The sequence below is a fragment of the Pinus tabuliformis genome, chromosome 7 (assembly GCF_031772625.1).
Source record: "Pinus tabuliformis cultivar Carrire ecotype Pingquan chromosome 7, CPIR1, whole genome shotgun sequence".
NCBI lineage: Eukaryota > Viridiplantae > Streptophyta > Pinopsida > Pinales > Pinaceae > Pinus > Pinus tabuliformis.
This window is the reverse complement of record NC_142293.1, coordinates 1969291855-1969317709: the sequence shown is the minus strand read 5'-3', so window position 1 is coordinate 1969317709 and position 25855 is coordinate 1969291855. Positions and strand designations below refer to the sequence as shown.

Here is a 25855-nt window from a genome sequence, read left to right as displayed (position 1 = left end):
AAGGCCTATGTCCCTAATGGTAACTTCCAAAACTTAGTACTTCGAAAGATCTTAAACAAAAGTGTAAATATGCAGCTACTTAAACAAAAGTGTAAATGTGCAGCTGCTTCAATCAAAATAGAATGCAACAACCAAACAATGAGCTAGTGACTATGAGACCCAGTATCCTTGCTGCTGTATAACAAAAGAAAGTAAAAACTGAACTTAAAGCAACTCAAAGACTGAAAGCAAAGCAACTAATTCATCGCACTACTTCAACTCTTCTGATCCTTTACCCTTCAGCTCAATCTACCTTATGGGAAGAAATCATGAACAAGTTAAGCAATATGATATCTAAATTGTAAGAAATTAAATTACATAAAGGAAACTAATCACACTACTTCAACTCTTCTGATCCTTTACCCTTCAGCTCAATATACCTTATGGGAAGCAATCATGAACAAGTTAAGCAATATGATATCTAAATTGCAAGAAATTAAATTTCATAAAGGAAACTAATCACACTACTTCAACTCTTCTAATCCTTTACCCTTCAGCTCAATCTACCTTATGGGAAGCAATCATGAACAAGTTAAGCAATATGATATCTAAATTGCAAGAAAGTAAATGAGCAAAACAAAACTGAAAGAAATAACAATGCTGGAATTAGAACTCAGAAAATAAATCAGCAGGAGGACAAGATGATTCTATCATGTCATTAGTCATTAAAAGGCTATGTGCATCACTAATCTACAATCAACCAGTTGAACACACTTGCATGAATTAAAATTGCATGAATGAAAAATCTAATCTATCAAACTTGAAAGCAATCAAATGACATAATGAAATCAAAGAAAAATTTACAAAATGAAATCTACTCTACCTTACATTCTAATGTGCTCCATGACATCTACTTCACATCTCCTTCCATGTTGAGAACATCAAAACTTTATTCAAATTCTTCAAAAGTACAAAGTACAACAAAGTTCTCTAAAGCTTTCAAAAGCCATCAAGGAAGAACTACAAACTCCAAGCTAAAAAATTAACAAGCTTAAGCTAAATAGACTAACAAATGAAGGAGAGATATCTCCTATTTATACAAAAATATGAGAAGCCATCTCATTAATGAGAGTCCATGAATCTCTCCCTCTACCTCTAGAGTCCTAATCAAAATAGGAACTGATAAGACACATGCCTTCTCAGAGTTACAATACAATTAGGAGATGTGACACATATCCTCATGATCCCATGATTCTTTCCAACCAAATTCGAATTTGGCCTTAGAGTGCCACATAAGGGTCTTCTAGAAGTCTCCTTTCAACCTACACATGTCAACAACCTCAACCCATTTGTTAGGTATAAGCATATGCACATTATTTTCTAATTTTTAACCACAAATTCACTTAAAAGACTTAGAATTAATAAAGATTGGAAAAACATAAATGTGGCCCAATGATAATGAAAGTGGGATGAATGTAGTGACATAGTAGTGAAATGGAGGTGATATAATGGACATAATAGTGAAAGTGTAATGGAAATGAATGAAATTTTCAAGACTCAACAGTAGGCGGCGTAGAACACCTCGAAAACAAGTGGATCGGTACAGACAGAAGTGGACAGGCGGCTCAAAAATGGCAGAGGAAATTAGGAGGGGAGAGATCCCCTGCTATAGAGATGCAACAGTGGGAGAAGGAACGAGAAAAAGCAAAGCGGAGGCTAAAGAAAGGACATCGAGACCAGTCCTGGGAGCTCGCTAGCAAGCATGAAGTAAAAGAAAATGTCTACCCTGTGCAGCAGAGAAACCGAGGTTTGTTATTCCAATGAACAAACTAGAAAGGTACAAAAGTTATATGAAAGACCATGGAATGATCTTCAAGTTCATTGGAGTTTGGACCTTAGAGAAAGAACTGACAGGATGGATTCAACAGAAATGGTAGCCACGCAGCCACATTGAACTAAAGCTAGGCGCACGAGAATTCTTTACAGTAATCTTCTCAAACCCACAAGACAAAGAAAAAGTTTTTGAAAATGGCCCATATTTCCATAACAATGTAGGTTTATTTATGAGATATTGGGAGGAATACTATAATCTGGATAAAGAAAAATTCTTAGCAGCACCTGTATGGGTTAGACTGTTTGGTCTACCTATGGATTTTTGGGACCCAGAGATACTTGAAGGAAAAGGGAATACCATATTTAGCTTTGTAAGGATAGCAAAATCAACTAAAAAAGGAAGATATACCTTGTATGCAAGAATATGTGTTTATATGAACCTTGCAAACCCTATACCAGGTGCAGTTGTGTTGCACAAAAAATTGTCACCTTGACATTATGCAATCTGTGTCAGTCCATTACCATTCATACTTTCGTCATTTGCAAGTCTTAAGCCTTAGTTCTTCATATCAGGCCTTGAAAATGAGAGAAAGCCCTCAAAAGTTTCTAAAATTATGGTTCCACACTTTCTCTCAGCATTACCTGCAGTCCCGCACCTAATGGTCATGTCTCCTGCATACCTGACCGCTCTGTCTCTATGTTATGGGTGCAGACCTGTGTAAAAGTTAAAAAGGTGCAAGTATATTCTTAAAAACTCACTTTGAGTCATTTTTAGAAGCTTCTGGAAGGAATCTTGAGGTGGAAAGTTCATTCCTTTAAGGTTCATGCATTTCATACCTTAAGGAGCCAACCCGTTGATGTGAGGAGCTTATCCCTTTGAAGGAGGACTCTATCCCTTCATAGGTGGACCTGTAGCCTCCTTCCTTTGCACTATAAAATCAAGCATTGGGCTGGTTACGGGGAGGTTGAAAAGATGAATATTTTTGAGGTGAAATGCTGTTGGAACTTAGTCTTCTTAATTGAGCTTTTATGAGGAGAGATTACATATCTCTTTGATCTCATTTGGAAGAGTGTAAGCTTGTCAAAGTAAGGCGAATCCTATTTCGGATGCTGGGAAGAGCTTGTTCAACATCAAGGCTGAAAAGGTTGTAAGGTTCTTCTACTTCAAAGTTAATACAAATAAGTTTGTTTTTCTCAATAAGCTATTGTGTTATGGTTTATTTTATGGATTCCTTTATCACCATAATGGACATTATTTATGATATTAGCTATGCAGGTGCTCTTTGATGTTTGCTTGTTTGTGATTGTAGGTTCTCAAAAGGAAACTCTTTTGAACGGTTAAAGGATGGTTGCCACAAACTAGCTTTGGACTTAAGGTAGGGTCTAAAACACCTCTATAGTTTTTATTTATGAATCGCATATGTTTAGAGAAAAATAGATTTGTTTGTCCTACATGTTGCTAGACTATCTTCTGATACTAGGGAGATCGGTCTTGTCTACAAGATCGATTTATCCGGCCAACAAATTGGCGACTCCACTAGGGAACTGAATTTGGTTTTTGATTTTCCTTTTTCTTTGACTTGAGAAACTTGTTCTCATTTATGGTTTTTTCTTGATGTGTGCTGGATTGGGTATTTTTTAGAATCTGGATTATTTTTTGTTTTTTACGAAGTTTTCAGGGGACCGCACTTTCTATTTACAGATAGTGCAGGCATCTACACACTTCTCCTTTATACACAGAGCGGTACCGCATCTGGTTCTTCTAGAAGCCTGTGGTCCCTATGAAATTAAAAAAAAAAAAAACACTTGAAATTTTTACTTCCAGTTAAGTTTAGGTTTTATTTACAACTTTTAGTGTCTACCTAGATCTACATGTGTTCAGTCAAAAATCTCTTGTGAGTAAGTTCTAATGGTATTTTTTTTAGATGATTTTCTAGAAGTTTTACATGCCTGGAGTGATTTTCACTTGGTCTCTGTAGTGACTCAAAGATCAGAAGCCTAAGAAACCTTAGATCACCCTGGTTTCTTTTTTCTTCTTGACGAGTCTGACTGGTTTGTGAAATCTATCCTTGGTGAGAAATATATTTCGTTTTCTCTTTGCAAATCTTTGAAAAAACTTGGTTATAAGCTTTGAATTTCATTTTTATAAAAGAAAACATATTTGGATGTTTTTGATTGATTTTTTATTCTAAACGAATGAATCCTTAGTTTACTGAACAACTAAGTAAAATGTCCTCAAAAAGAATTGAAGCTTTTATTCAATTAGGTTTTTAGAAGTTTTTAAATCTCAAGATTAGATTTTGTAGTTTTGAGTGCTTTCTAGAACTTATAGGATCTCTTTTGAAAGAAATTGTTTTTGTAGTTTCATGTTTTGAAATGGAAAGGGATTTATTGTGAGCATAATTAGTAGTATCGTTTTGAGTTTTTATTGAAAAATACAAAAAGATTTTCTTTTCGTTTACATGTTGAAAGAAAGATTTGTTTCTCAAAGAATTGCATTCTCTAACTCTTTCTTTTAGCTAGAAATTCATTGAAAGAAAAACAAATTGTTTATCATTTTAGGTGCATTTTTTTAGTGTTTTTGGAGTCGAGTCTTCACACCATCAAAGTTTCATTTCCATACCTATTGAATTAAGAACAACCCATAAAAGTAACGCTTAATTTAAATTGATCTAGTAATATTTTTATTTCTAGGGCTCTTATCACCAATATAGCTTAGGCTAGTATCTTGGAGTAGGGAGTAATTAACTCTCCAAGATAGTTAAAACAAAAAAGTAGCTATATCTTGTGGTAGGAAATAAATCCAATTGTAAATGATACATTATGGGAAGACCCTCTTAAAGGAGTCAATCACGAGATCATGTCTGAACCTTTGAGATAATCAAGTTTGTTTCATTTGGAAAGATAGAATATTTGCGCGTATTATAAACAGTAAACCTCAGATTAACCATTGTCGACGAGCCTGGGGTCACTTATTGGTAAGCCTTGCATTGATCATGTTGAGGAGCCTTCAAGGGGATTGAGCTTTGTTATTCTACCCTTGCGTGTAGATCGGATCATAGACTGTTCCCCCAATTGTATTTGTTGTTGTTGGTAACCTTAATGTCCATAAACTTAAGATAAATTCCTAAGGTGACGATGAAGCACGGATCTCACTGTACCTGGAGCAGACGTCGACTAGAATCACTTGGACTCTCTGGGGGATTCTCTTCACTCGAGATGGTTTTGTGAAGAAACTTGTGCTAGTACCTTTCATTAGGCAGGTTGTTAGGGTAACTGCTCCAACCACCCTTTTTGTATTAAAATTCTACGACGTTGGATTTCATCACCAACTAGTGTTTTGAGTATGGGAAGTTATTGTTTGTGTGTGGTTTGAACTCTTAGATTTTTTAGGCGTGTGATTCAATTGTTTGTTTCTTTAGAGACTTTAGGTGGATTTATTGAAATTTATCTTTCTTTGCGTGTGAGTAATTAAATATTTAATCATGCTCGAATTACCGAGACAATCTCGTAGGCTTCGGGGGCAACCTCCTGAGTATTCACTGAGCCAACTTGAAGGGATACGAGCTCTTGTATCACCTAGTGACAGTAGAGTTGGGTCACTAGAAGCTGAAGAGTCATCCTTATTTGTTCATCCTGACTATCAAGTACAGACAACGGAGTATGTTTCTGAGCCCATTTCACTTTCTAACGTTATTGGTAGTATTTCTCCTACCAGTGGATTAGATGAAGAACGTCAAATTTCTTAGCCTGAAACTGAAACTACTCCTACTCCATCTTTAGGATTTGCTTCTCCAACTTCTAGTGGTCCTGGTTCACCCAAGGTAGGAAATATCATTACCCAAAATCTTCCTTCTGGCCTCATTTCTATTGAAGAACTTGTTAGTCCAGACGAAGACATAATTCTTCCTGAAAATCAACCAAATTTAGAACTTAGGGAGCATGAATCAATTTTCTACAGTCCTTTTAGAGGTGACGCTTGGTACATATCATTGACAAATTTTTTAGAAAATCCAGGACTTAGTTTTTCAACACCCAGAGGTTATTATCCTCCATTGAATAGGTCGAGATAGTCATCTATGTTTTCTCAAACACTGGAAACTTTTTTATATGGCAGTCCTTTTGTTCCTTCGGGGTACCAGTCACTCACTAGTACTTTTTCAGGAGAATCTCCTCAACCCATCGGACATGAGATATCAACTAGTAATAATGGAACTCAACTGTTGAGTGCAAAAGAAATTCTTATGATGTTTGGTAGTATTCCAAATCCAAAACCTCAAGGTAATCAGTTACCACCTGGGGGGCAACCCTAAGGTAGTCAATTACCACCTAGAAGGCAACCTCAAGTTAGTCAGTTACTGCTTGGGGGGCAACCTCAAGGTAATCAATTATTGCCTAGAGGGCAACCTAAAGGTACTTAGTTACCACCTAGGGGGCAACCTCAAGGACAGTACATACCTTCGGGACAGTACATACCTCAAAGTCAACCCCAGATTCAGTACATGCCTCAAAGTCAACCCGAGTTTCAATATATACCTCTAGGTCAACCCTAGTTTTAGTACACGCCTCAGGGTTATCAACCTCAAGTTCAGTACCGAACTCAAGGTTTCCAACCACCTTTTGGTCAACCATTTGTACAAGGAGCTGGAAATGTGCCGCTTAATTATCAGCCCTACGCTCAACCTGGTTATGGTCCTCCATATGCACAACCTTTTATGGGTCCATACCCTGAAATGAATATGATGTGGGATCCATCTCAAATTCAACAGACCATGCAACCTAATGTGTAGTTATCAAGTCAACCTGGACAAACTATGGTTGCTAGTCCAACCTTGCAACTTGTCTAGCCTACTGTTCAAACTTCTGCACCTGGTTCAGTTGAGCAGTCTCGGCCTAGTTCACCTCGGACTCCGCCTCAAACTACTACTACAACTATTGTAGTTTCTGTTCAATCCACACTTGTTTCTGGAGTATCGATACCTCTGATTTCTACTATTCCTATATCAGTGCAAACTCCTCAAGCCTCTTCACCATAGTCAGGACCTACAATTCAGACTTTGGTCCAGATGCCTGTAGGACAAGCTGGTCCAAGTATGATTGTCACAAGTCAATCGCAATTCACTTATCAACCATACCAAGGACAGTATCAATTTGGTCCTACTGTACAAAACCCAGTCTATCAGTATCAACCGTACCCTGGCTACACTCATCAACAACCTTAACAACCCCAATTCGGTCTGGTTAATCCTAGTTTCCCAGGAGGTTATAATATTCCTAATGCAAATCCAATTCCAGGTTATCCTAGATATCCTCCTCCTATGGATGGTCTTGTTACCCAAGGTTTTCGCGACCCTAACCATCAGTTACCATTTATTGCAACTTTGGATTTACCTGATTTGTCGCGCCTTACGAACGATCCGATTTACTATCTTCCATATTGGCCGCCAATGCCTAATAAGTTGCCTAGTGATATCTCGAAGTTCAAGGGTAGGTCAGGAGAACATCTGTCAAATCATGTGATGACTTATCACCTCTGGTGTGCATCTAATTCCATTATTGATGATTCAATTCGCTTACATCTTTTTCAATGAACTCTAATTGGTCTTGATGCCAAATGGTACATTGAGTTACCATGAGGCTATTTTTATAATTTTAGTCAGTTAGCCACTTCTTTTTTAACTCATTTTTAGTTGCTTGTCAGATACGACAATGGCACTGAATTGTTAACTTCATTAAAAAATCGATGTCCACATATATTTCTGATCATCTTCATGAATGGCAACGTAGATGGTGTTTGGTGAAAGTTTTCATTCTGGATCAAATTTTAGCGGAATGGTTTGTAAAATCCTTGTTACCTAAAATCACTAAAGATGTAGCTAAGGTAGGAGTTGTTACTGAAGAGCAAGTAATTTCTCAGGCTTAGTACTTTGACCTCGTCTATACATAGTCAGGTACTTTACATGAAAAAATCCCCAATCTTTCAAACCATGGACAAATAACTGCAGCTCCTTCAGGGTCTCATGCCGTTGATGGTATGATTGGTTCAGTTAGTACTAAAAGCAAGAAGAAATCCTCAAAGAATTCTTCTCATATTATAACTTTACCAAATTCCCCGACAGGAGACTCTTTCACTAAAATTCCTACCAATATCCATGCTATAGAATCATCTATGGCCAAAACAAATTCCGGTAGCAAAAAGAAGGGGAAGAAGAAAAACAAACAAAACTCAAAAGAGAAAACAGATAAAAATGAATCTACTGATGAGAAACCTAAACCTCACTATTGTTGTCTCATTTGTGATGAGGATCATTTTACTAAAGACTGCCCACATTGAGTAGAGGTTTAGAAAATCGTCAAAGGTTCTCAAACGCCTACTATCTTGAAGGATCCTTTTCCTAATCAAGATAGTAAGATGATTGGTTCTTCCTAAAATGCCTCAGAAGACCCATTATGATGATGTCTCATGTCAGGATTGCGACGCGATCGCAAGATTATGGTAGTGAAAATCCTTTTGGTGGTAAAGAAGCAAAATATTGTAATTCAAACCCATCAACTTCAACTCCTCTTGGTTCTGATCCGCTACAGATCGAAACCTAACCCTAACTTAGTAGTCAAACTGCCTGCTAAAGGTATACTTTGGAAATCAGCTTTCAATCCACATGCGAGAGCTGCTTAGAATTATAATTGTTGAAGATTTAGATATTTCCCCTTCAGCAATGTCGGCTTTGGTAGTGTTGCAATCATGCCCAGCACAACATAAATTACTATTGTCTACTATAGGAGTTGTTGATATTTAGGATTCGAACCTAATAATCTTTGATTTAGAGAATAGTACACCCCACCTACGTCATCAAATGGCTATCCAGATTCAAGTGTTAGTCAAAAACAGACCTTGCTTTCAAACTGTGATTGATGAGGGAGCTTCTACATGTATTATGTCGATCCAGTTTCGAGATTGCTTGGTTCTCCTAGACTCAATCAGTCTCCAATGGTTCTAAAGGCTTTTGATGGTTGAGGGTTCCATCATTTTGGCATTTTGTAGGATTTACCTATAGGGGTCGAAGGCAAAACTGTAAATCTAAATGTGGAAGTGGTTGATGCCCCTCTAGATTACAACCTTCTCTTGGGTCGTAGTTGGTCTTATGCTATGACTGGTATTGTTTCATCAGTCTTTCGGCTTATCAAGTTTCCTCATAACGAAAAGATCATTACGATAGACCAGCTGACTTATTTTTGGATTCATTTGGTAACGCGATGCCTTTAAGTCCCTTTGAAATTGCATAGCAGGCTATACAGTCGTTTTCTGACTCTTGTTCAACCATTACTGATCCAATGAATGTGGTCCATGGGGAATCACTTTCGATATCAACCTTAGCTTCAACAACATTTTTTGATCCTGTTCATATTGATGAGCAGATTCATGAACTTTTGTCTGTTGATGAATTACCATGGGAAGATCTTCATCATTGCTCTTTGTTTTTACCTGAGCTTGATCATTTTGAAAATGATTTTTCATCTATTTTTACTACTGACTATGTCAAAGAACCACAGAATCCATTTCAACATCCTGATTTTGAGTTAAATTTGGGAAATATTTCTCGAACAGTTCCTATTGACATTTTAGTTAAACCCGGAATTATTGAAAACATTCATATAGGTGCTTCCTATATGGACGATGAAATCCAATCCTATAAAACCTTATTTCAAGAATTTTGCGATGTGTTTGCCTGGTCATATGAAGAAATTCCAGGAATTGATCCATCAATTGTTGTCCATGAAGTTAAAACGTACCCGGATGCTAAACCTATCCGGCAATGTTTGCGTCAGATACATCTGAGAAAAGTCGCTGCTATTAAAGCTGAAGTTGAAAAATTACTTTGTGCAGGTTTCATTTATCCAGTTCCTTTAACATATTGGGTATCAAATATTTTTCCTGTTAACAAAAAGCAAGGAATGATAACAATATGCATCGACTATAGGGATATTAATCAAGCTTGTCCTAAGGACAATTATCCAACCCCCTATATCAATCAAATTATTGATGATTGTGACAGAAGTGAAATGTTCTCCTTTATGGATGGTTTTTCCGGTTACAATCAAATCCACATACTCCCTGCTAATCAACCTAAAACAACTTTCATTTGTCCATGGGGGACATTTTCTTATTGCAAATTACCTTTTGTATTGAAGAACACTGGAGAAACTTTTCAAAGGGCTATGTCTTACGCATTTCATGACATCAAGCACATTGTGCAGCCTTATCTCAATGATTTACCTGCCCATTCATTACGTAGAGCCGATCATCTCACTCATTTATGAACTATCTTTAAGAGATATAGGCATTATCAAATTAGGTTGAATCCACACAAATGTGTATTCTGTGTAGAAATGAGTCATTTACTGGGATTTCTCATTTCAAAAGTTGGCATTCATGTCGATCCCTCGAAGGTTGAAGCTATCGTCAAATTACCTCCTCCTTTGACTCTTTGCCAACTCCAAAGTTTGCAAGGGAAAGCAAACTTTTTACGTTGTTTCATTCCTAACTACACCGAGAAAACGAAAGGTTTTACCAAGTTGTTGAAATAGAATACTCCATTCTTTTTAGATGAGATTGCTGACAAATCTTTTGATGCACTAAAACACACGTTAACCCATGCGCCATTACTGCATCCTCGCAATTACAACAAGGATTACTTTTTATACCTCGTTGCTTCTCATTCCACCATTGGGATGGTTTTAGTTTAGGAAGATGAATTCAACAATGAACATGTGATTTACTATCTTAGTCGAACTTTGCATCCAATTGAGATTAAATATTCACATGTGGAGAAATTAGCCTTAGCAACTGTTCAAGCTATCCAAATATTTCATCACTACATCTTATTATGCAAAACCACGGTAATTTCTAACTGTAACCTTATGATGTATATCTTGACCAAAAAATTGCTAGGGTGCAAGTATTCCAAATGGATTGTTATCCTGCAGGAATTTGATTTGGAATTTGAAAAATCCAAAGGAAAGAAATAATTGGTTTTTGTAGAACTGATGTGCAATTTCTCACATACTGATATTGAAACTGTGGAGGAAGAGCCCGTTGCGGACGAATCCATGTTTCTTATCAGTACTCTTGATCCATGGTATGGAGATATTATTGTTTATCTCCAAAACCAATCTTTTTGGCTTGAAATCTCACGATCTCAGCGACAGAAAATATGTTTCGAATCCCAACAATACAATATTATTGGTGATACACTCTATCATCGTGGGGCGGATTATATTTTCTAACGTTGTCTAACTCATGAAGAAGCATAAAAGGTTCTGAATGACTGTCACTCTGGAGCATGTGGCGGTCATATGTCTAGGTATGCCACAGCCCAAAAGATATTGCACACTGGTTAATTCTGGCCATCCTTATTAAAAGATTGTATCTATGAAGTCTAGAATTGCCACAACTGTTAAATTTTATCATAAGATGCGTGCTCCACCCGCTCCTCTCGACCATATAATTGTTGTCGGTACTTGCGCAAAGTGGGGTATCAAATTTATTGCATATAACCCTCACTCAACCGAGGAGCATGCATATATCATCCTAGCGGTATATTATTTTACTAAGTGGGTTGAGGTGATGCCTACATTTTCGGCAGACGGAAAAACTGCTGCAACTTTCATTTTCAATCATATAATTGCTAGATTTGGTGTTCCTTAAGCTATTATTATTGATCATGGAAGTCATTTTCAAAACATCATGATGACTGAACTAACAAATCAACTTGGCCTACATCACAATAGTTCTACTCCATATTACCCACAGGCTAATGGTCTGGTTGAAGCTATCAATAAGGTTCTAATCACTATGATCCGACGAATCATTAGTATTCATAGGTCGAATTGGCATAACATGTTATTTTCAACACTTTGGGCATGTTTAACCTCAGTAAAAACATCAACTGGTTTCACTCCTTTTCAACTGGTCTACGGTTTGGAAGCAGTGTTACCCATTAAATGTGAAATTCCATCATTACAATTAGCCATAGAATTACTCCCAGCCACTTCTTAAGAGGAGAAACATTTTTTGTACTTAGCTCAGCTAGATGAGAATTGACGCAATGCTGCATTAGCAATCGAGGCTCATGCGAAACGAATAAAAGCTCAGTATGACGGAAATGTTACACCTTGTAATTTTTTGAAAGGAGATATAGTTTTACTATATGATCAAGCAAACGATAAGCTAGGGGTTGGTAAATTTGTACCTATGTGGCATGATCCTTATATTGTTAAGTGAAAGCTGGCAAAAGGGGCCTATGAATTGGTAGATTTTGACGGTGTCTCTTTAGGTAAACCTAGAAATGGCCTTTACCTGAAGAGATATTATGCTTAAATTTTGGTGTGGATATTTTTGTTAGATTAGTTTCTTTATAGCTGGTGTGTTTTAAATTAGGAAAGTTTGCCTAGTGTAGAGAGTGCTTTTATCATTATTTATGCTTATCATGATTTTACTCTTGATATTGCAGATGTTGACGTCTCTTCAAACATACATTGGTTTTGCTGATGGTGCTTATCGTAGTACACAGAACATTTCTTCCACAGCTTGGGTTATCTATTCGCCCTCTGATGAGTTAGTATCTATGCATGGGGTAAGCCTCGGTCAAACAATGAATAACATCACAGAGTATAGTGCAGTGATTGAGTTATTATCTGAATCCACCTCATTTGGGATTCAGAGTTTGATTGTTAGGTTAGATTTTGAACTCATTGTATTACAGCGTAACAGGTTTTATGCCATTAGAAATCCAGTGTTATTTAGATTATTTTTGAGAGTTCGTCTCTTGGAATGTGAATTTGATTATATTGAATATCAACATATTCCAAGACATTTAAATACATTAGCAGATGCATTTTCTTCTCGTATGATAAATATACATTCGCAATAATCAAAACAATAAAATTAAAACAAATTCAATAACATGTTACACAAGAGAGCCAGTAATAGTGATATATTATAGCATAAAAGTGTGTCAAAATATACATCGTCTTCAATCATAGGTTGAAAAACACCTTATGATCGGCAAAATGATAGTACAAAAGACAAAAATGTCATGTGAGTCTACAAAAGTGATCATCCTAGCCCTGGTGATGATCACAATAAGAAGCCATTGCTTGGGCCACCCTAAAAAGGAACCTCCTAAAAGGTCCTGGGACCCCAATCACATATCGTTGTAACCTAAGTGGGATATCATCTATGCCAGTCTCTGGAATATCTGTCGTCAAACGCTCTAGATGATTCTCCAAATTAGTCAGGATCTCTGTAGATTGGTCCTATGGGGTTGGTAGTACTGCAGCTGGGTGTCTTCTCTCATAAGGCTGGAGAGCAGCTGGTCATCGTGGACCCACATTTGCATTTAAAACTTTTATTGTCAGTTTTGGACGATTTAAAAAGAAAAAATTAGTTAAAACTTAGAAAGTGTTGAAAATGATTTTACCTGAATCATCCCACTGCTCTCCTGGTGGAAGAATCATGTCCGGGTCACCGCGATAATCCATCCCAGCATATGGAAAATCCTGAATCACAAAAAGTTGGTTCCTCAACTAACGAAAATACTCAGGCGGAAATCGAACAACCTCTAAACCCTCCTCAGGATGAAAGACCATCACTGCAACCCAACACATTATCCTGGGCTCTCGAGGAAGATTAGCCTCAACAGAAAGCTACCGTGGGACCAACATAGGGACCCTCTCTAGACCAAAACTCACAATGAGGAAACCATATCCAAAGTTTTTTAGTTGTTCGTTCTTTGCTCTAGTTAGTTGGCCTTTTACATTCACCAACACAGCCTCGCACCAGTTGAATATGGTACCTCGATAACAATCTACTCCCATTTTCATTTGGGATCTAGTAGCTACATGCAATGTTGCACTCCCACATAGTCTGGAGATAGTGAATGCAATAACCTTAAGTTCATGATGGTCAATAGTTTTAATATCGATTTGTTTGTCCTTCGTTTGTTCATTGCAAAACTCCAATCAGAGACTAGCGACAGACTCGCCACCTGGCCTAGTCCCGAAAAGAGATAATTGTTCACCTCTCTTGGGCAAACCAGTCAAGAAATATATGTCCTCTAGCTCAATTTCGAGCCAGTAGCCACCAATCATGAAACAATGGTCCTGTATGTTCCACCTGTCTACCAACTATTGCAAGAAGTCTACTTGGGCCCTCATGCCTGGTATGGCCCAGAACTTAAGCAGTCTGCATGCTTTCAATGGCCGTATTATGGGTGGATGATTTAATGTAGTAAGGTCCACATCCTCATGCTTCGTTCCCACGAAACAAGCATTTTGTATATCCTACAATGCAAAAACAACATATTAGAATAGTTTAGTTCGAAAAAATTTCGGCGGAAATAGAGAAATTTGAATTTTTAAAATCCATTTCGCGGGGTCCACACCCACTAGTTACAAACAGTGGATAGGTCTGCACTCATTGTAAGCAATAGGTGTGGACCCATGACTTTTTCCTTTGTAGAAAAAAGTTGGGGTCCGCAGGGGCCGCATGTTGCACCTGTGGACCCCCACGAGCGATTTTCTAAACGAAATTCTCCTTAAAAAAATCACTTTTAAAGCCTAAAAATGAAATGTAAATAGTTGAAATGTAAGATAAGGGTGATGTGGATTACCTGGAGCTGACGGTTTTTGATTCGAACAGACGGATTTTCCGCAATATTCACAGGAAGTTTCTTACCCAAAAGCTCTCACTTCTCACTCTGAATCAAATGGTAAAAATGAATTTACAAAAGCCCTTTTTATAAGCTTTTTTGAACAAATGAATTTTTAATTTATTTATTTTTCATTTTAAAAAGGTAACTTTTTGATACATTTTTATTTATCTTAAACAGGTATGGGTAATGTTTTGAGTTTTTGTGCAGAATATTGGATTTTTCGAGGAAAATTGATCATTTTCAACAAAAAACATACTTTTTCACTTTTTCTGACTCTTCCAAAACTTACGAAATAGTGAAACATTGGATTCCTCTTTAAGCTCTTTTCTGACTTGTAAAATATGAAAATATTGCTGAGTTTTTTCCTTTTTAAGCTCGTTAAACAGAATAAAAAAGGAGGTCCACTTACAACTCTTTTCTGACTATATAAACATGAAAAGATTTCTGGACTTTTGTCATTTCAAGTTCGATATTGATTATATAACGATGTGTCTTCGATTGCTTTTTTACTTTTTCAGATCAGAACCACTAATTATGAAAAGTACTCCTTGATTGTAATGGTCAAGCAATTATCTCAATTATTATTTTATACTTTTTCGGGCTCGGGGGACACAAATTTACGAAAGAGGACATGCATGGAGTTTTCTTAAGTTCTTCTTCTGACTCCCTAAAATTGAAAAACACTAAGTTTTTCCTATATTGGACTCATTAAAATTTAACAGTAAAGGACCTGTTCAATTTAAATAGGAAATAACCACTCCTTCTTAGGGTTCGAATTTTAAACTAAGTTGGACTCATCTGAAGGATGAGCTTATAAACAAGCAAATGTTATCTCCTCAAGATTGTCAAAGATAAAGAGGTACTTGCCAGAAATGGTGGGGGAAAAGAGAGAAAAATGAACCTGTTTGTTACACTTTGTGTTTTAGAAAAGCAATTAACCACTCTTGAAAACGACACTTTTTGTTCACCTGGGTTGGGAATCCTTTGCCTAACAGTTAATCAAACCATATTGAAAGTCTTCAACCTGTTTCTGGGTATTAGCTTTGGGTCAATTGTTACCAAACCATCTGTAGTGTCGTTGTGTGTTCAAGAAGTTAGTTCAAACAAACCATTCATTCACAAAATATCTGTCATCCATTTTGACCATCCCTGAGTCAATCCTTGCCAATACGTTTCTTTAAAACTTGATCTATGATTTCATGTTGTGGGCTTGCCTATGACAGATCGCTTTCTATCGACTTCAGCTCATTATCTAGAAAGATGATCTAGAAATCATCAGTACCTTGGAATCTGCATGCCCTAATGGTAGGTTTCTCACCTTCGATGATAGGTTGCATCATTGACCTTCGATCAAAGGATTCTATGATATGTTTGACATCAACTCATTTTTTCACATTTCATAGATTGTACTGAGTACTTTGAGAGCCATTGACATTACTGGTGGTTTCTCTCACACTTGTTACCAATTCACATCATTGACTGGTAATCAAGTGATTTCTACCATGTTTGACTTCGACACATTCATTCACATGGCTAGAATCGTACTAGTTCGGGAAGCAGAAATCAAGACCTTGGATCTAGTTTCTACCATCCAAGTTGCGAGGAATTTTTTTATTCATTATACATTGGACTATTCACAAATAGATGGTTGTGGCCATACTGTGTCTACATATGTCTACACTCTTGATGTATTACAAAATCATTCTTGTATCAAGATAGTTTAGTCAGTTTTCTAGTCATTCTTAATCTGAGTATGGGAATGCCTACCTCAGCAATGATATGTTCACAGATATATATTTTGCATTGAATGTTTTTAAAGGTTCCGACTGGGGTGTCCACAGGATGATCCTTGAAATGATAAAGTACTTCACTCTCCATAATATGACAAACTATATCTTCATCTATTACAAACTTTGCACTTTAGGGGGAAATCTGTTGCACAAACAATTGTCACCTTGACATTCTGCAATCTGTGTGAGTCCATTACCACTCACGCTTTCCTCCTTTGCAAGTCTTAAGCCTCAGTTCTTCATATCAAGCCTTGAAAATGAGAGAAATCCCTCAAAAGTTTCTAAAACTCTGGTTCTGCACCTTCTCTTAGCATTGCCTAGGTCCCGCACCTAATGGTCATGTCTCCTATGTACCTGACCGCTCTGTCTCTGTGTTATGGGTGCGGACCCCTGTAAAAGTTAAAAAGGCGCAAGTATATTCTTAAAAACTCACTTTGAGTCATTTCTAGAAGCTTCTAGAAGGAATATTGAGGTGGCAAGTTCACTCCCTTAAGGTTCATGCATTCCATACCTTAATGAGCTAACCCCTTGATGTGAGGAGCTTATCCCTTTGAAGGAGGACTCTATCCCTTCATATGTGGACCTATAACCTCCTTCTTTTTCACTATAAAATGAAGCATTGGGCTGGTTACTGGGGAGGTTGAAAAGCTAAATATTTTTGAGGTGAAATGCTGTTGGAACTTATTCTTCTTAATTGAGCTTTTATGAGGAGAGAATACATACCTCTTTGATCTCATTTGGAAGAGTGTAAGGCTTGTCAAAGTAAAGGAGATTCCTGTTTCGGACCCTGGGAAGAGCTTGCTCAATATCAAGGCTGAAAAGGTTGTAAGGTTCTTCTACTTCAAAGTTAATACAAATAAGTTTGTTTTTCTCAATAAGTTGTTGTGTTATGGTTTATTTTATGGATTCGTTAATCACCATAATGGACATGATTTATGATATTAGCTATTCAAGTGCTATTTGATGTTTGCTTGTTTGAGATTGCAGGTTCTCAAAAGGAAACTCTTTCGAATGGTTAAAGGGTGACTGCCACAAAATAGCATTGGACTTAAGGTAAGGTATAAAACACCTCTATAGTTTTTATTTATGACTCACATATGTTTAGAGAAAGATAGATTTGTTTGTCCTATTTGTTTAGACTATCTTCTGATACTAGGAAGATCGGTCTTGTCTGCAAGATCGATTTATCCGGCCAACAACTCGAACTAGAATATCATGAGGAGGTTTGGTAGCAGGCGTTGGACTACGAACACATACCTTTTAGATGGAGAAAATATCATGAATATGGACACATTTTCAATGAATTCCCCTTAAATATAGAGGAAGAGGAAAGAAAGACTAAGCTACAGAGGAAAACCACCAAAGACAATGAGGGGTTTCAAGAAATAAAAACCAAGAAACGACCTACCAAAGAAACCCCAAAGATAGAAGAAAAGAACAACAAACCAAAGTAAAAGATACAAATAGGTTTGAAATATTGCAAACAGAAGAAGGAGAAGAGGAAACTCGAGGTATGGACTACCAAGACGAACCAAATCAGAAGGATAGAACAAATCAGGATGTCAACAGCGACAAGCAGAAAACTAAAGGAGAAATAAAGGCAAAGGGGAGAAAAGAAAAGGAAGAAAACTAGGAGAATGAAGTAATGTAAGTAGATATAAATAAAGGGGATGACCCAACAATAGAAGAGGAAATTTTGAGAAACCTACTAGATAAATGGAGAAACCTGGATGAGCGGTTTATACTAGAAGAAGATAAAAAACTATATAACGAAATATTCCAAAAATACAAAGAAAATGGGAGCACGAAACTATATGGAGGAATGAACAGTTAGGAACACCACATGAAAATAGCCAGGAACATCAAAACAAAGGGAAAGAAGGAAAAAACAAGGAAGAAAGAACTTACAAGAATCAATTCCAGTAATGGGAGAAATACTAGTCAATACAAGAAGAGTAGTGACGCTTTCAGCAGTCTTCCACCAAACAACCCAACCTTCCCAATGATTATTACATCATGGAATATAAGAGGGCTTGACAACAAGGGTAACCAAAGGCACCTGGTAGAGAGGATCAAAAAAGAAAAACCTCAAATTATGCTGCTTCAAGAAACAAAAATAACAGGGGTGAAAATGAAGGAAATTCTAAAAAAGATAAAGCCCTCTTATGAAAGTATGACATTAGATTCAAAAGGGAGTGCAGGGGGTATTGAAATCTTGTGGAATCCAGCAAAAGTAATGGTTAACCTATGGATAGAAATGAGAAGGATTCTCTCAGGGAGATTTAGAATGATAGGGCATGAAGGTTGGTTCCTTATATCAACGGTGTATGGACCTCACATACTGACAGAGACAGAGGCCTTCTTAACAAAGATGCTTTGAATGAGTAACCTGTACACAGAAAAATTATGGGTGATAGCAGGAGATTTTAATATGATCACAACCACAATGGAAAAGAAAGGAGGACTGCAATGGGAGGATTCAAATATGGAGAGATTTAGGGAAACCTAGACCACCATTCAATTGATTGATATAAACACTATTAATGGAAAATACACCTAGAATAATAGAAGAGGAGCCAGCAGGTAGATAGCCTCTAGATTGGACAGGTTCTTAGCAACAGAACACTTCCTTGGGAAAGACATATTATATGAAGCAACAATCTTACCATGCTAAGGATCAAACCACTGACCAATAAAAATTGAAATTGCCATTCTCAATAAAAAATAGCACAAACCTTTCAGGTTTGAAGCCTTCTGGCTAAGATACCCAACAGTCATAGAAAAGAAAAATGGTGGCAGAACAGTGAAGAGGAAATACAAGGAAAAAATATGATGCATGTGCTCCAACTGAGACTGAAGAAGTTCAAAAGCAAGCCTAAGACTTGGAACAAAGAAGAATTTGGCAACATACACAAAGACAAGGTACAACTCCAAATAGCAATGAAAATGATACAACCAAAAATAATAGAAGAAGGGAGAACAGAGGAGCTCATGCAAGAAGACGGAGGGGTGCTAATTAGATTGGAGGAAAGACGAAAGCAGGAGGAAATCCTATGGCATCAAAATTCAAGGGTAAAATGGTTAAAAGAGGGAGAATAGAACACAAAATTCTTCCACGGAGTGATGCAACAACATAGGCAGCAGAATAGAATTTTCTCCTAAAAAACAAACAAGGTAACAGGGTAATCCAGAAAGAGGAAATGGAAAATCTCCTAACCCAACATTTCAAGGGAATACTGATAGAGCTGCAAAGTAACAGATAAGAGAAGATAGCAAAGATAAGTCAATACATCCCAAAAAAGGTAAACAGGGAACAAAAATTGGCTCTCCTAAGAGTAATTACCAAGAAAGAGGTAGAGGAAGTCATAAAGACAATGGCAAAAAATAAAGCCCCTGACCCAGATGGATTTACAACAAAGTTCTTTCACGCAAGATGGAGTTTTATGAAAAAATATATTGTTAGCGCAGTAGAGGAATCAGGAAGCAATAAAATAATGCATCTAGCATGGAATTCCACCCTTCTAGCATTAATACCAAAATTAGAACAGGCTGAAGAACCTCATAGCTTCAGACCAATAGCTCTTTGTAATGTAATCTATAAAATTCTAGTGACAATAATGGTAAAAATATTACAACCTCTTCTTCCAGAATTGATAGCAAAAGAACAAATAGGGTTTGTGAAAGGGAGACAGATCATGGATGGGATTGTCGTCACACAAGAGGTGATCTATTCCTTAAAGAAGACCGGAAATAAAGGAATGGTGGTTAAACTTGACTTAGCAAAAGCCTATGATAAACTTAGTTGGAAATATCTTCAAAAGATTCTACAAGCCTATGGATTTGATGATAGATGGATAGCATGGATAATGTCCATGATATCCACACCAAGCATGTCAATCCTGCTCAATGGGACCCCTACAGAAAACTTGAAACCTTCCTGTGGTCTAAGATAGGGAGATCCACTTTCACCATTTCTATTCATTTTAGTAGAGGATGGGTTAGACCAATTAATCAATGCAAGAGTAAGTAGAGGGGAGTTCAAAGGGCTGAGATTATGGGGGGGTGACTTAACCATTACACATCAACAATTCGTGGATGATGTAATGATGTACAACCAAGAAAAACTCAAGGAAGCAAAAAAAACTCGAGGAGATCCTTACAGAATTCACAAAAGCTTCAGGAACAAAGGTGAATAAGGAGAAAACTGAAATATTCTTATTTAATACTCCAAGGGTGAGCCGAGCCTTCCAAGGAAGAATAATGGGGTTCAAAATTGGACAGTTTCCAACTAAATACTTAGGAGTACAACTGAGTGTTTAGCAGAAAATAATTGTGAATTGGAAAGGATTGCTAACGAAAATCCAAGAAAGAATGGACAATTGGACGTTTAGAACGCTTAACACCCCAAGCTACCTTAGATTCTTGAAGTCTATTATTCAAGCTATGTCAGTCTATCAGATGGTGAATCAAGCAATCCCTAAAATCATATGCCAGAAAATGGTGCAACTTTTCAAAAAATTTCTGTGGCAAAGGTCAAATAAATAAAAAAAGTAGGATTTAATTTCCTGGACATGGTTAAGCAAGTTCTTTATAGAGGGAGGCCTAGGACTAAGAGACCCCTACATATTAAACCAAGTCATGGGGGAAAAATTATGGTGGAGATGGGTGCAAGGAGGGAACGACCTATGGAAATGGCTTTGGGGAAAGAAATATGAGATAGCAAGGAATCCGAAAGGAAAACACCAAAAAATATCAGAAAGGAAAGGCCCAGCCATTTGGAACCTGGCAAGTATGAACAGAGCCTTGATAAGTGACAAAATCTTCTAGGAAATTTGAGAGGGGAATAATGCAGACCTTTGGAAGGAGGCGTGGCAATAGAGAGGAATCATAATCTAGGAACCCCAGCTCCAAGAAATCCAACAATACACAACCCAAATAGTGGAAGATGCAGTAAGAAACTATTGGATAGAGGAATAGAATAGTTACTGGAGAAAATGGAAGATGAGGAGTGGTTGGCCCGAATCCTTAGAAACTGATCAATGGATAATCTATCAAAAAGAAATGGAAACCAGGAAAATTGCAATTAAAGGAGGAACATATATAATAAGATGGGAAAAACACATAAAAGGCATGTTCACAATCTTAGAAGGTTACCATATAAAGACAAGAGGAGGTGGAAACGCAGATATAGAAAAATGGAAAAGAATATGGTAGTTAAAAACTTGGCCAAAAGTGGCGTTTTTTACCTGCATAGTGCTGCATGGGTATGCCCTGACTTGGGACCAATTAAGAAGGAAAGGGATGCATGGGCCCTCGCGATGTGCATTATGCTGAAAACAAGAATAAACCATGGATCACATCACAAACTCCTGCAATGTAAGTAACAACTTGTGGCAAAAACACCAACAACTATTTGAGATTATAGATAGGAATATAGGGAGCATAAAAACAACAATAGAGAAGTTGAGAAGTAAGATTTAATACAACACAATCCTAAACCATGCACAAAATAGGGTAATATTCAGCGAAGATAAAAAAGACAAAGGAGAATTATGGAACCAATTCATGAAAAGCATAAGAGAAACAGTAAGTCTGGAAAATTTGAAAGAGGACGACTGGAAGATGGAAGGAACTCAGACCCGCATTATGAACCGACTGGAAATCAAAGTAAAAGGAACAAACAGGATAGGGAAGGAACATGATGCAGGTAAGTCTAGAGCCAAAGAAAGAAATCGGAACCTGCCGCAAGGGGTCATAAAACTAAATCTCGATTGAGTGGCCAAAGGCAATGCAAGGGAGGCTGGCATAGGAGGGATATTCAGAGATGAGGAAGGGAAGATCAAATGGGCATATGCAATGGACTATGGCATCACCACGAAAAATGAATTAGAATACCATGCACTAAACAACGGACTAGAGATATCGATAACAGAATGGTACCACAGTGTGCAGATATAAGGCGACTCCATGCTGGTTATAGAAACAATGAAACAACTCTAGCAGGGAACAACAGGTGAAAAGTTGAGCAAAAGCTGGAGGACGGATTGGGTAATAACATAATTACAATAGAAACTATAGAAGATGGCATACACCATACCTTCCCATGTGAAAAGGAAAGGAAATGCCTTGGCAAACCTCCTTGCGAACGGGGGATGTCGAAATAGATAGCAATAGTTAGACAAGGGAGGGGAAGAGCTTAGTCAGGATGAGGAAATGAAACAAATGATAGAGGCATTCGAAGAGGATAGGCGTATTGAAAAGTGTGCAACAAGAAATGTTAAATTTAGAATGTACTAAAAATAGATTTGCTAAAAATAGCGGTTTGGCCAGTGAGGTCATTGGCCACACTAGGTGAGAGGTGAAACTGCTAAAAATAGAAAGTTCTAAAAATAGCATTTCTAGGTCCCTTCCTATTTATAGTACTCCCTAGTTTATCTATAGGAAGCAAAATTAATTTTGGTCTTAACAACAGTTGGAAATATTAATTAATTAATTCAGTTGAGTTGATTAGTTAAGGAAATTCGAATTTGAAGTCTTTGTGAGCATGAAAATGAGTTGTCCCACTGATTGAGGAATTTATCCTTAATTTCCTCCACTGATTGAGGGAATAAGTATGAGTTCTATAACGAGAGAATCAGTTGACTTAGTTCTAACTAGTCAAGTCCACATAGATTATTTTAACAAGTTGTTAAAATAATAAAATATAGTTTGTTAATGCTTGCATGCATGTGACAACTATTATTTTAGATAATTGAGGATTCACTCATGGATAACTGTTGCATGTCAGTTTTGTCAAAAACCCAGTTGAGATCAGATGTGGAATAGTGTACTATCAGATGCTTGACTATTTCTAGTAAGTAGTTTTTGCGTGATTGAGGAACTAGTGTCCTCAAGGATTGTGTAGTTGGACCATAGTTTTACTTGGTATGTATGGAATTAATTGCATATGATTTTGCTATTATTTCCTAAGAAAACTGCAAAAGGAAATAAGGATTGGACCATAGGTGAAGCCTTTATATACAAGGCTTGGTTAGTTCATGAGACATATCTTCATAGTTCATTGAGAACTAGATAGCTTGAGAGCTGATTCTTTTTGTATTGTGAAGAGGATTTCCACTTGATTGATAATACATGGTTGGGGTTTTATGCTGGTGCTTTCCCCTAGATATATCTTGTGTTATGTGTGATTATTTCTCTTGATCAGTTATACATGTTTCTACTTGATGTTTCTCATGAATTCAATTATGCTTCCGCTTAATGTTTTGTAGAAGTAGATCATGTGTTTTGCTTTAGTACATTGCGTTACCATTTTGATCTACAGGTGAAATTTCTACATGGTATCAGAGCATAGGTGATCAAGCAAGAACAATATACTAGCAGGAGAAATTCGAAGTTTATTATTCGGGATATAGATCTCAAGTTCTTATCACATCTATTTCATTGATGGTGTTCTATGGTTTGAGGCTTGAGTATGCCCTTGATGGCAGCTCAAACTATATTGCTTGGAAGGATCGCATGGAGGCAGTTTTGGAAGATAATGGCCTTAAGGATTTCATTGATCAAGAAATCCTTAAGCCTATCAAAAAGACTAAGCAGGTGGAATGGAGGAAGTGTGTGGCTAGAGCTAGGAGGATTCTCTTGGAGGGAGTGCGAGATCACATTGTCTCGAGCCTCCATGGGAAGGAGACTCCACATGTAATGTGGAAAACATTGAAAGATTTATATCAAAATAGCAGTGATCAAAGGAAGCTGGATTGAAGGATAAACTTCGAAAGATCAAGTGTGAAAGGGATGAGACGATCTCTATGTATCTGACCAAGCTTGTCACATGCAGTGATGAGCTTGCAGGTGGATGGTTCGTGACATCGGATGAGGATATGGTGATTCTAGAACTCCTTGGCCTTCCTAAGAGTTGGCATAGCTACCAGGACTCGGTGAATGGAAGGGGGAAACTGCCAGACTGGGAATGACTATGGTCAGATTTGATGCAGGAGGAGATCGCACGGAGCACCAAAGATAGTTCTTCATCCATGCATGATGAGGAGGACTCTGCCTTAGTGAGTAAGGTGAAGAAGGGGAAGGGGAAGGTTTCTCTTTTTGAATCTATTTATTCCAATGATGGGAAGAAGGATGACAATTGAAAGTGTGATGCTTTTGTTGTCATGAGGTGGGCCATTATGCTGCAAATTGTCCATGGAGGAAATCCAAGAAGGGATCCGGGGAATGATCTGAAGGTGAGGCACTTGCTTCACAATTTGAGTTGGATTTCACACTCTTCGCATGCATGGTTTCATCCATGGTGGGAAGTGGTTGGTTTCTTGACAGTGGAGCTTCTTTCCACATGACAGGTGACAAGAGTTTGTTTAGTACTTTGGAGGAGAAAGATTTCCAGATACTCATAGAGATGGGTAATGATGATAAGTATAGTGTCTTAGGTGTAGGCACAGTTATTTTTCAAAGCGAGCATGGATCTTGCCTTACCTTGACCAATGTCAAGTATGTACTAGGACCGAATAGAAACTTGGTGTTGATTGTGATGCTGGAAGACATAGGCTATGATGTAGTCTTCAGTAAGGGAAAGGTTTTCCCTAGACACATCATCAATAGATAGGTGAAGAAAATTGGTTCATAGGTCAAGAACCTATATGCTCTTGAGGTTCAAGATGAATGCAAAGCCTTGATCAGTAAGGCAATTGATGGAGACATGGTGGTTGAGAGGGAGGGTATATTACCTCTCAACATGCAGAGCTAGAAGAAGTCTCAGACGATTGTGGAGAAGCCATGATTGGTGCAACAACTTCAGGAGGTTGTGGAGCAGCCACAATAGGGGAAGATGAGTGGATATCGAGTAGAAACATCTACTAATTCAGAGACCTCCAGTAGGGGGAAACTTTGAGCCAGGTGGGCTAAGGGATCACATGCAGCCATACTTGCGGGTAAGAGGTGGGGCGATATAGAGTGATCGTCCCATGTAGGAGGGGAAGGATCCTTGAGGTACCCAACCTCTTGGATGAGACTTTGCTATGGGAGCCCTGATGTGGAGTAGTAGGAACTTATTGATTAGGTAGAGATAGATGCGGATGGAGCGACAAAGAGAGTGATATTACAGGGAATCCCAGGACAACGCATAGCTAGAAGGTTGCAACAATGCAAGAGTTACAAGTGTAGCACAGATGTTAGAGAGGGAGAACTTGTTAGTAGTAGGTAGAGCTTTAGCATCAGAGTATGTTCCTAACCCAACAGAGTGGTCCGTTGGCAGTGTTTTTGGAGCAAGTGGACCGGGTAGATGTGTTTCATGCAGAACATTCCAGAGTTATAGGATCGGGTTCGAGAGAAAACCATTCTTGTTGAGAGGGAGTGTTGAAAAGTTTGCAACAAGAAATGCTAAATTCAGAATGTGCTAAAAATAGCATGTCAAAAAATAGCAGTTTGGCCAGTGAAGTCATTGGCCACATTGGATGAGAGGTGAAACTGCTAAAAATAGAAAGTTCTAAAAAGAGCATTTCTAGGTCCCTTCCTATTTATAGCAGTCCCTAGTCT

The 25855-nt window shown here is 37.6% G+C and overlaps 1 protein-coding gene across 1 annotated transcript in view; it reads left to right on the top strand.

The window, feature by feature from the left end:
- Positions 1-1653: 1653 nt before the first annotated feature.
- The window catches only part of LOC149256358 (cysteine-rich receptor-like protein kinase 1), a 58933-nt gene continuing 34731 nt past the window's right edge, over positions 1654-25855 (top strand). The window contains exons 1-2 of the mRNA XM_089455336.1: positions 1654-1786; positions 2035-2105. Coding sequence (XP_089311462.1) covers positions 1654-1786; positions 2035-2105 — 204 coding nt within the window. The remainder of the gene's footprint in view (positions 1787-2034; positions 2106-25855) is intronic.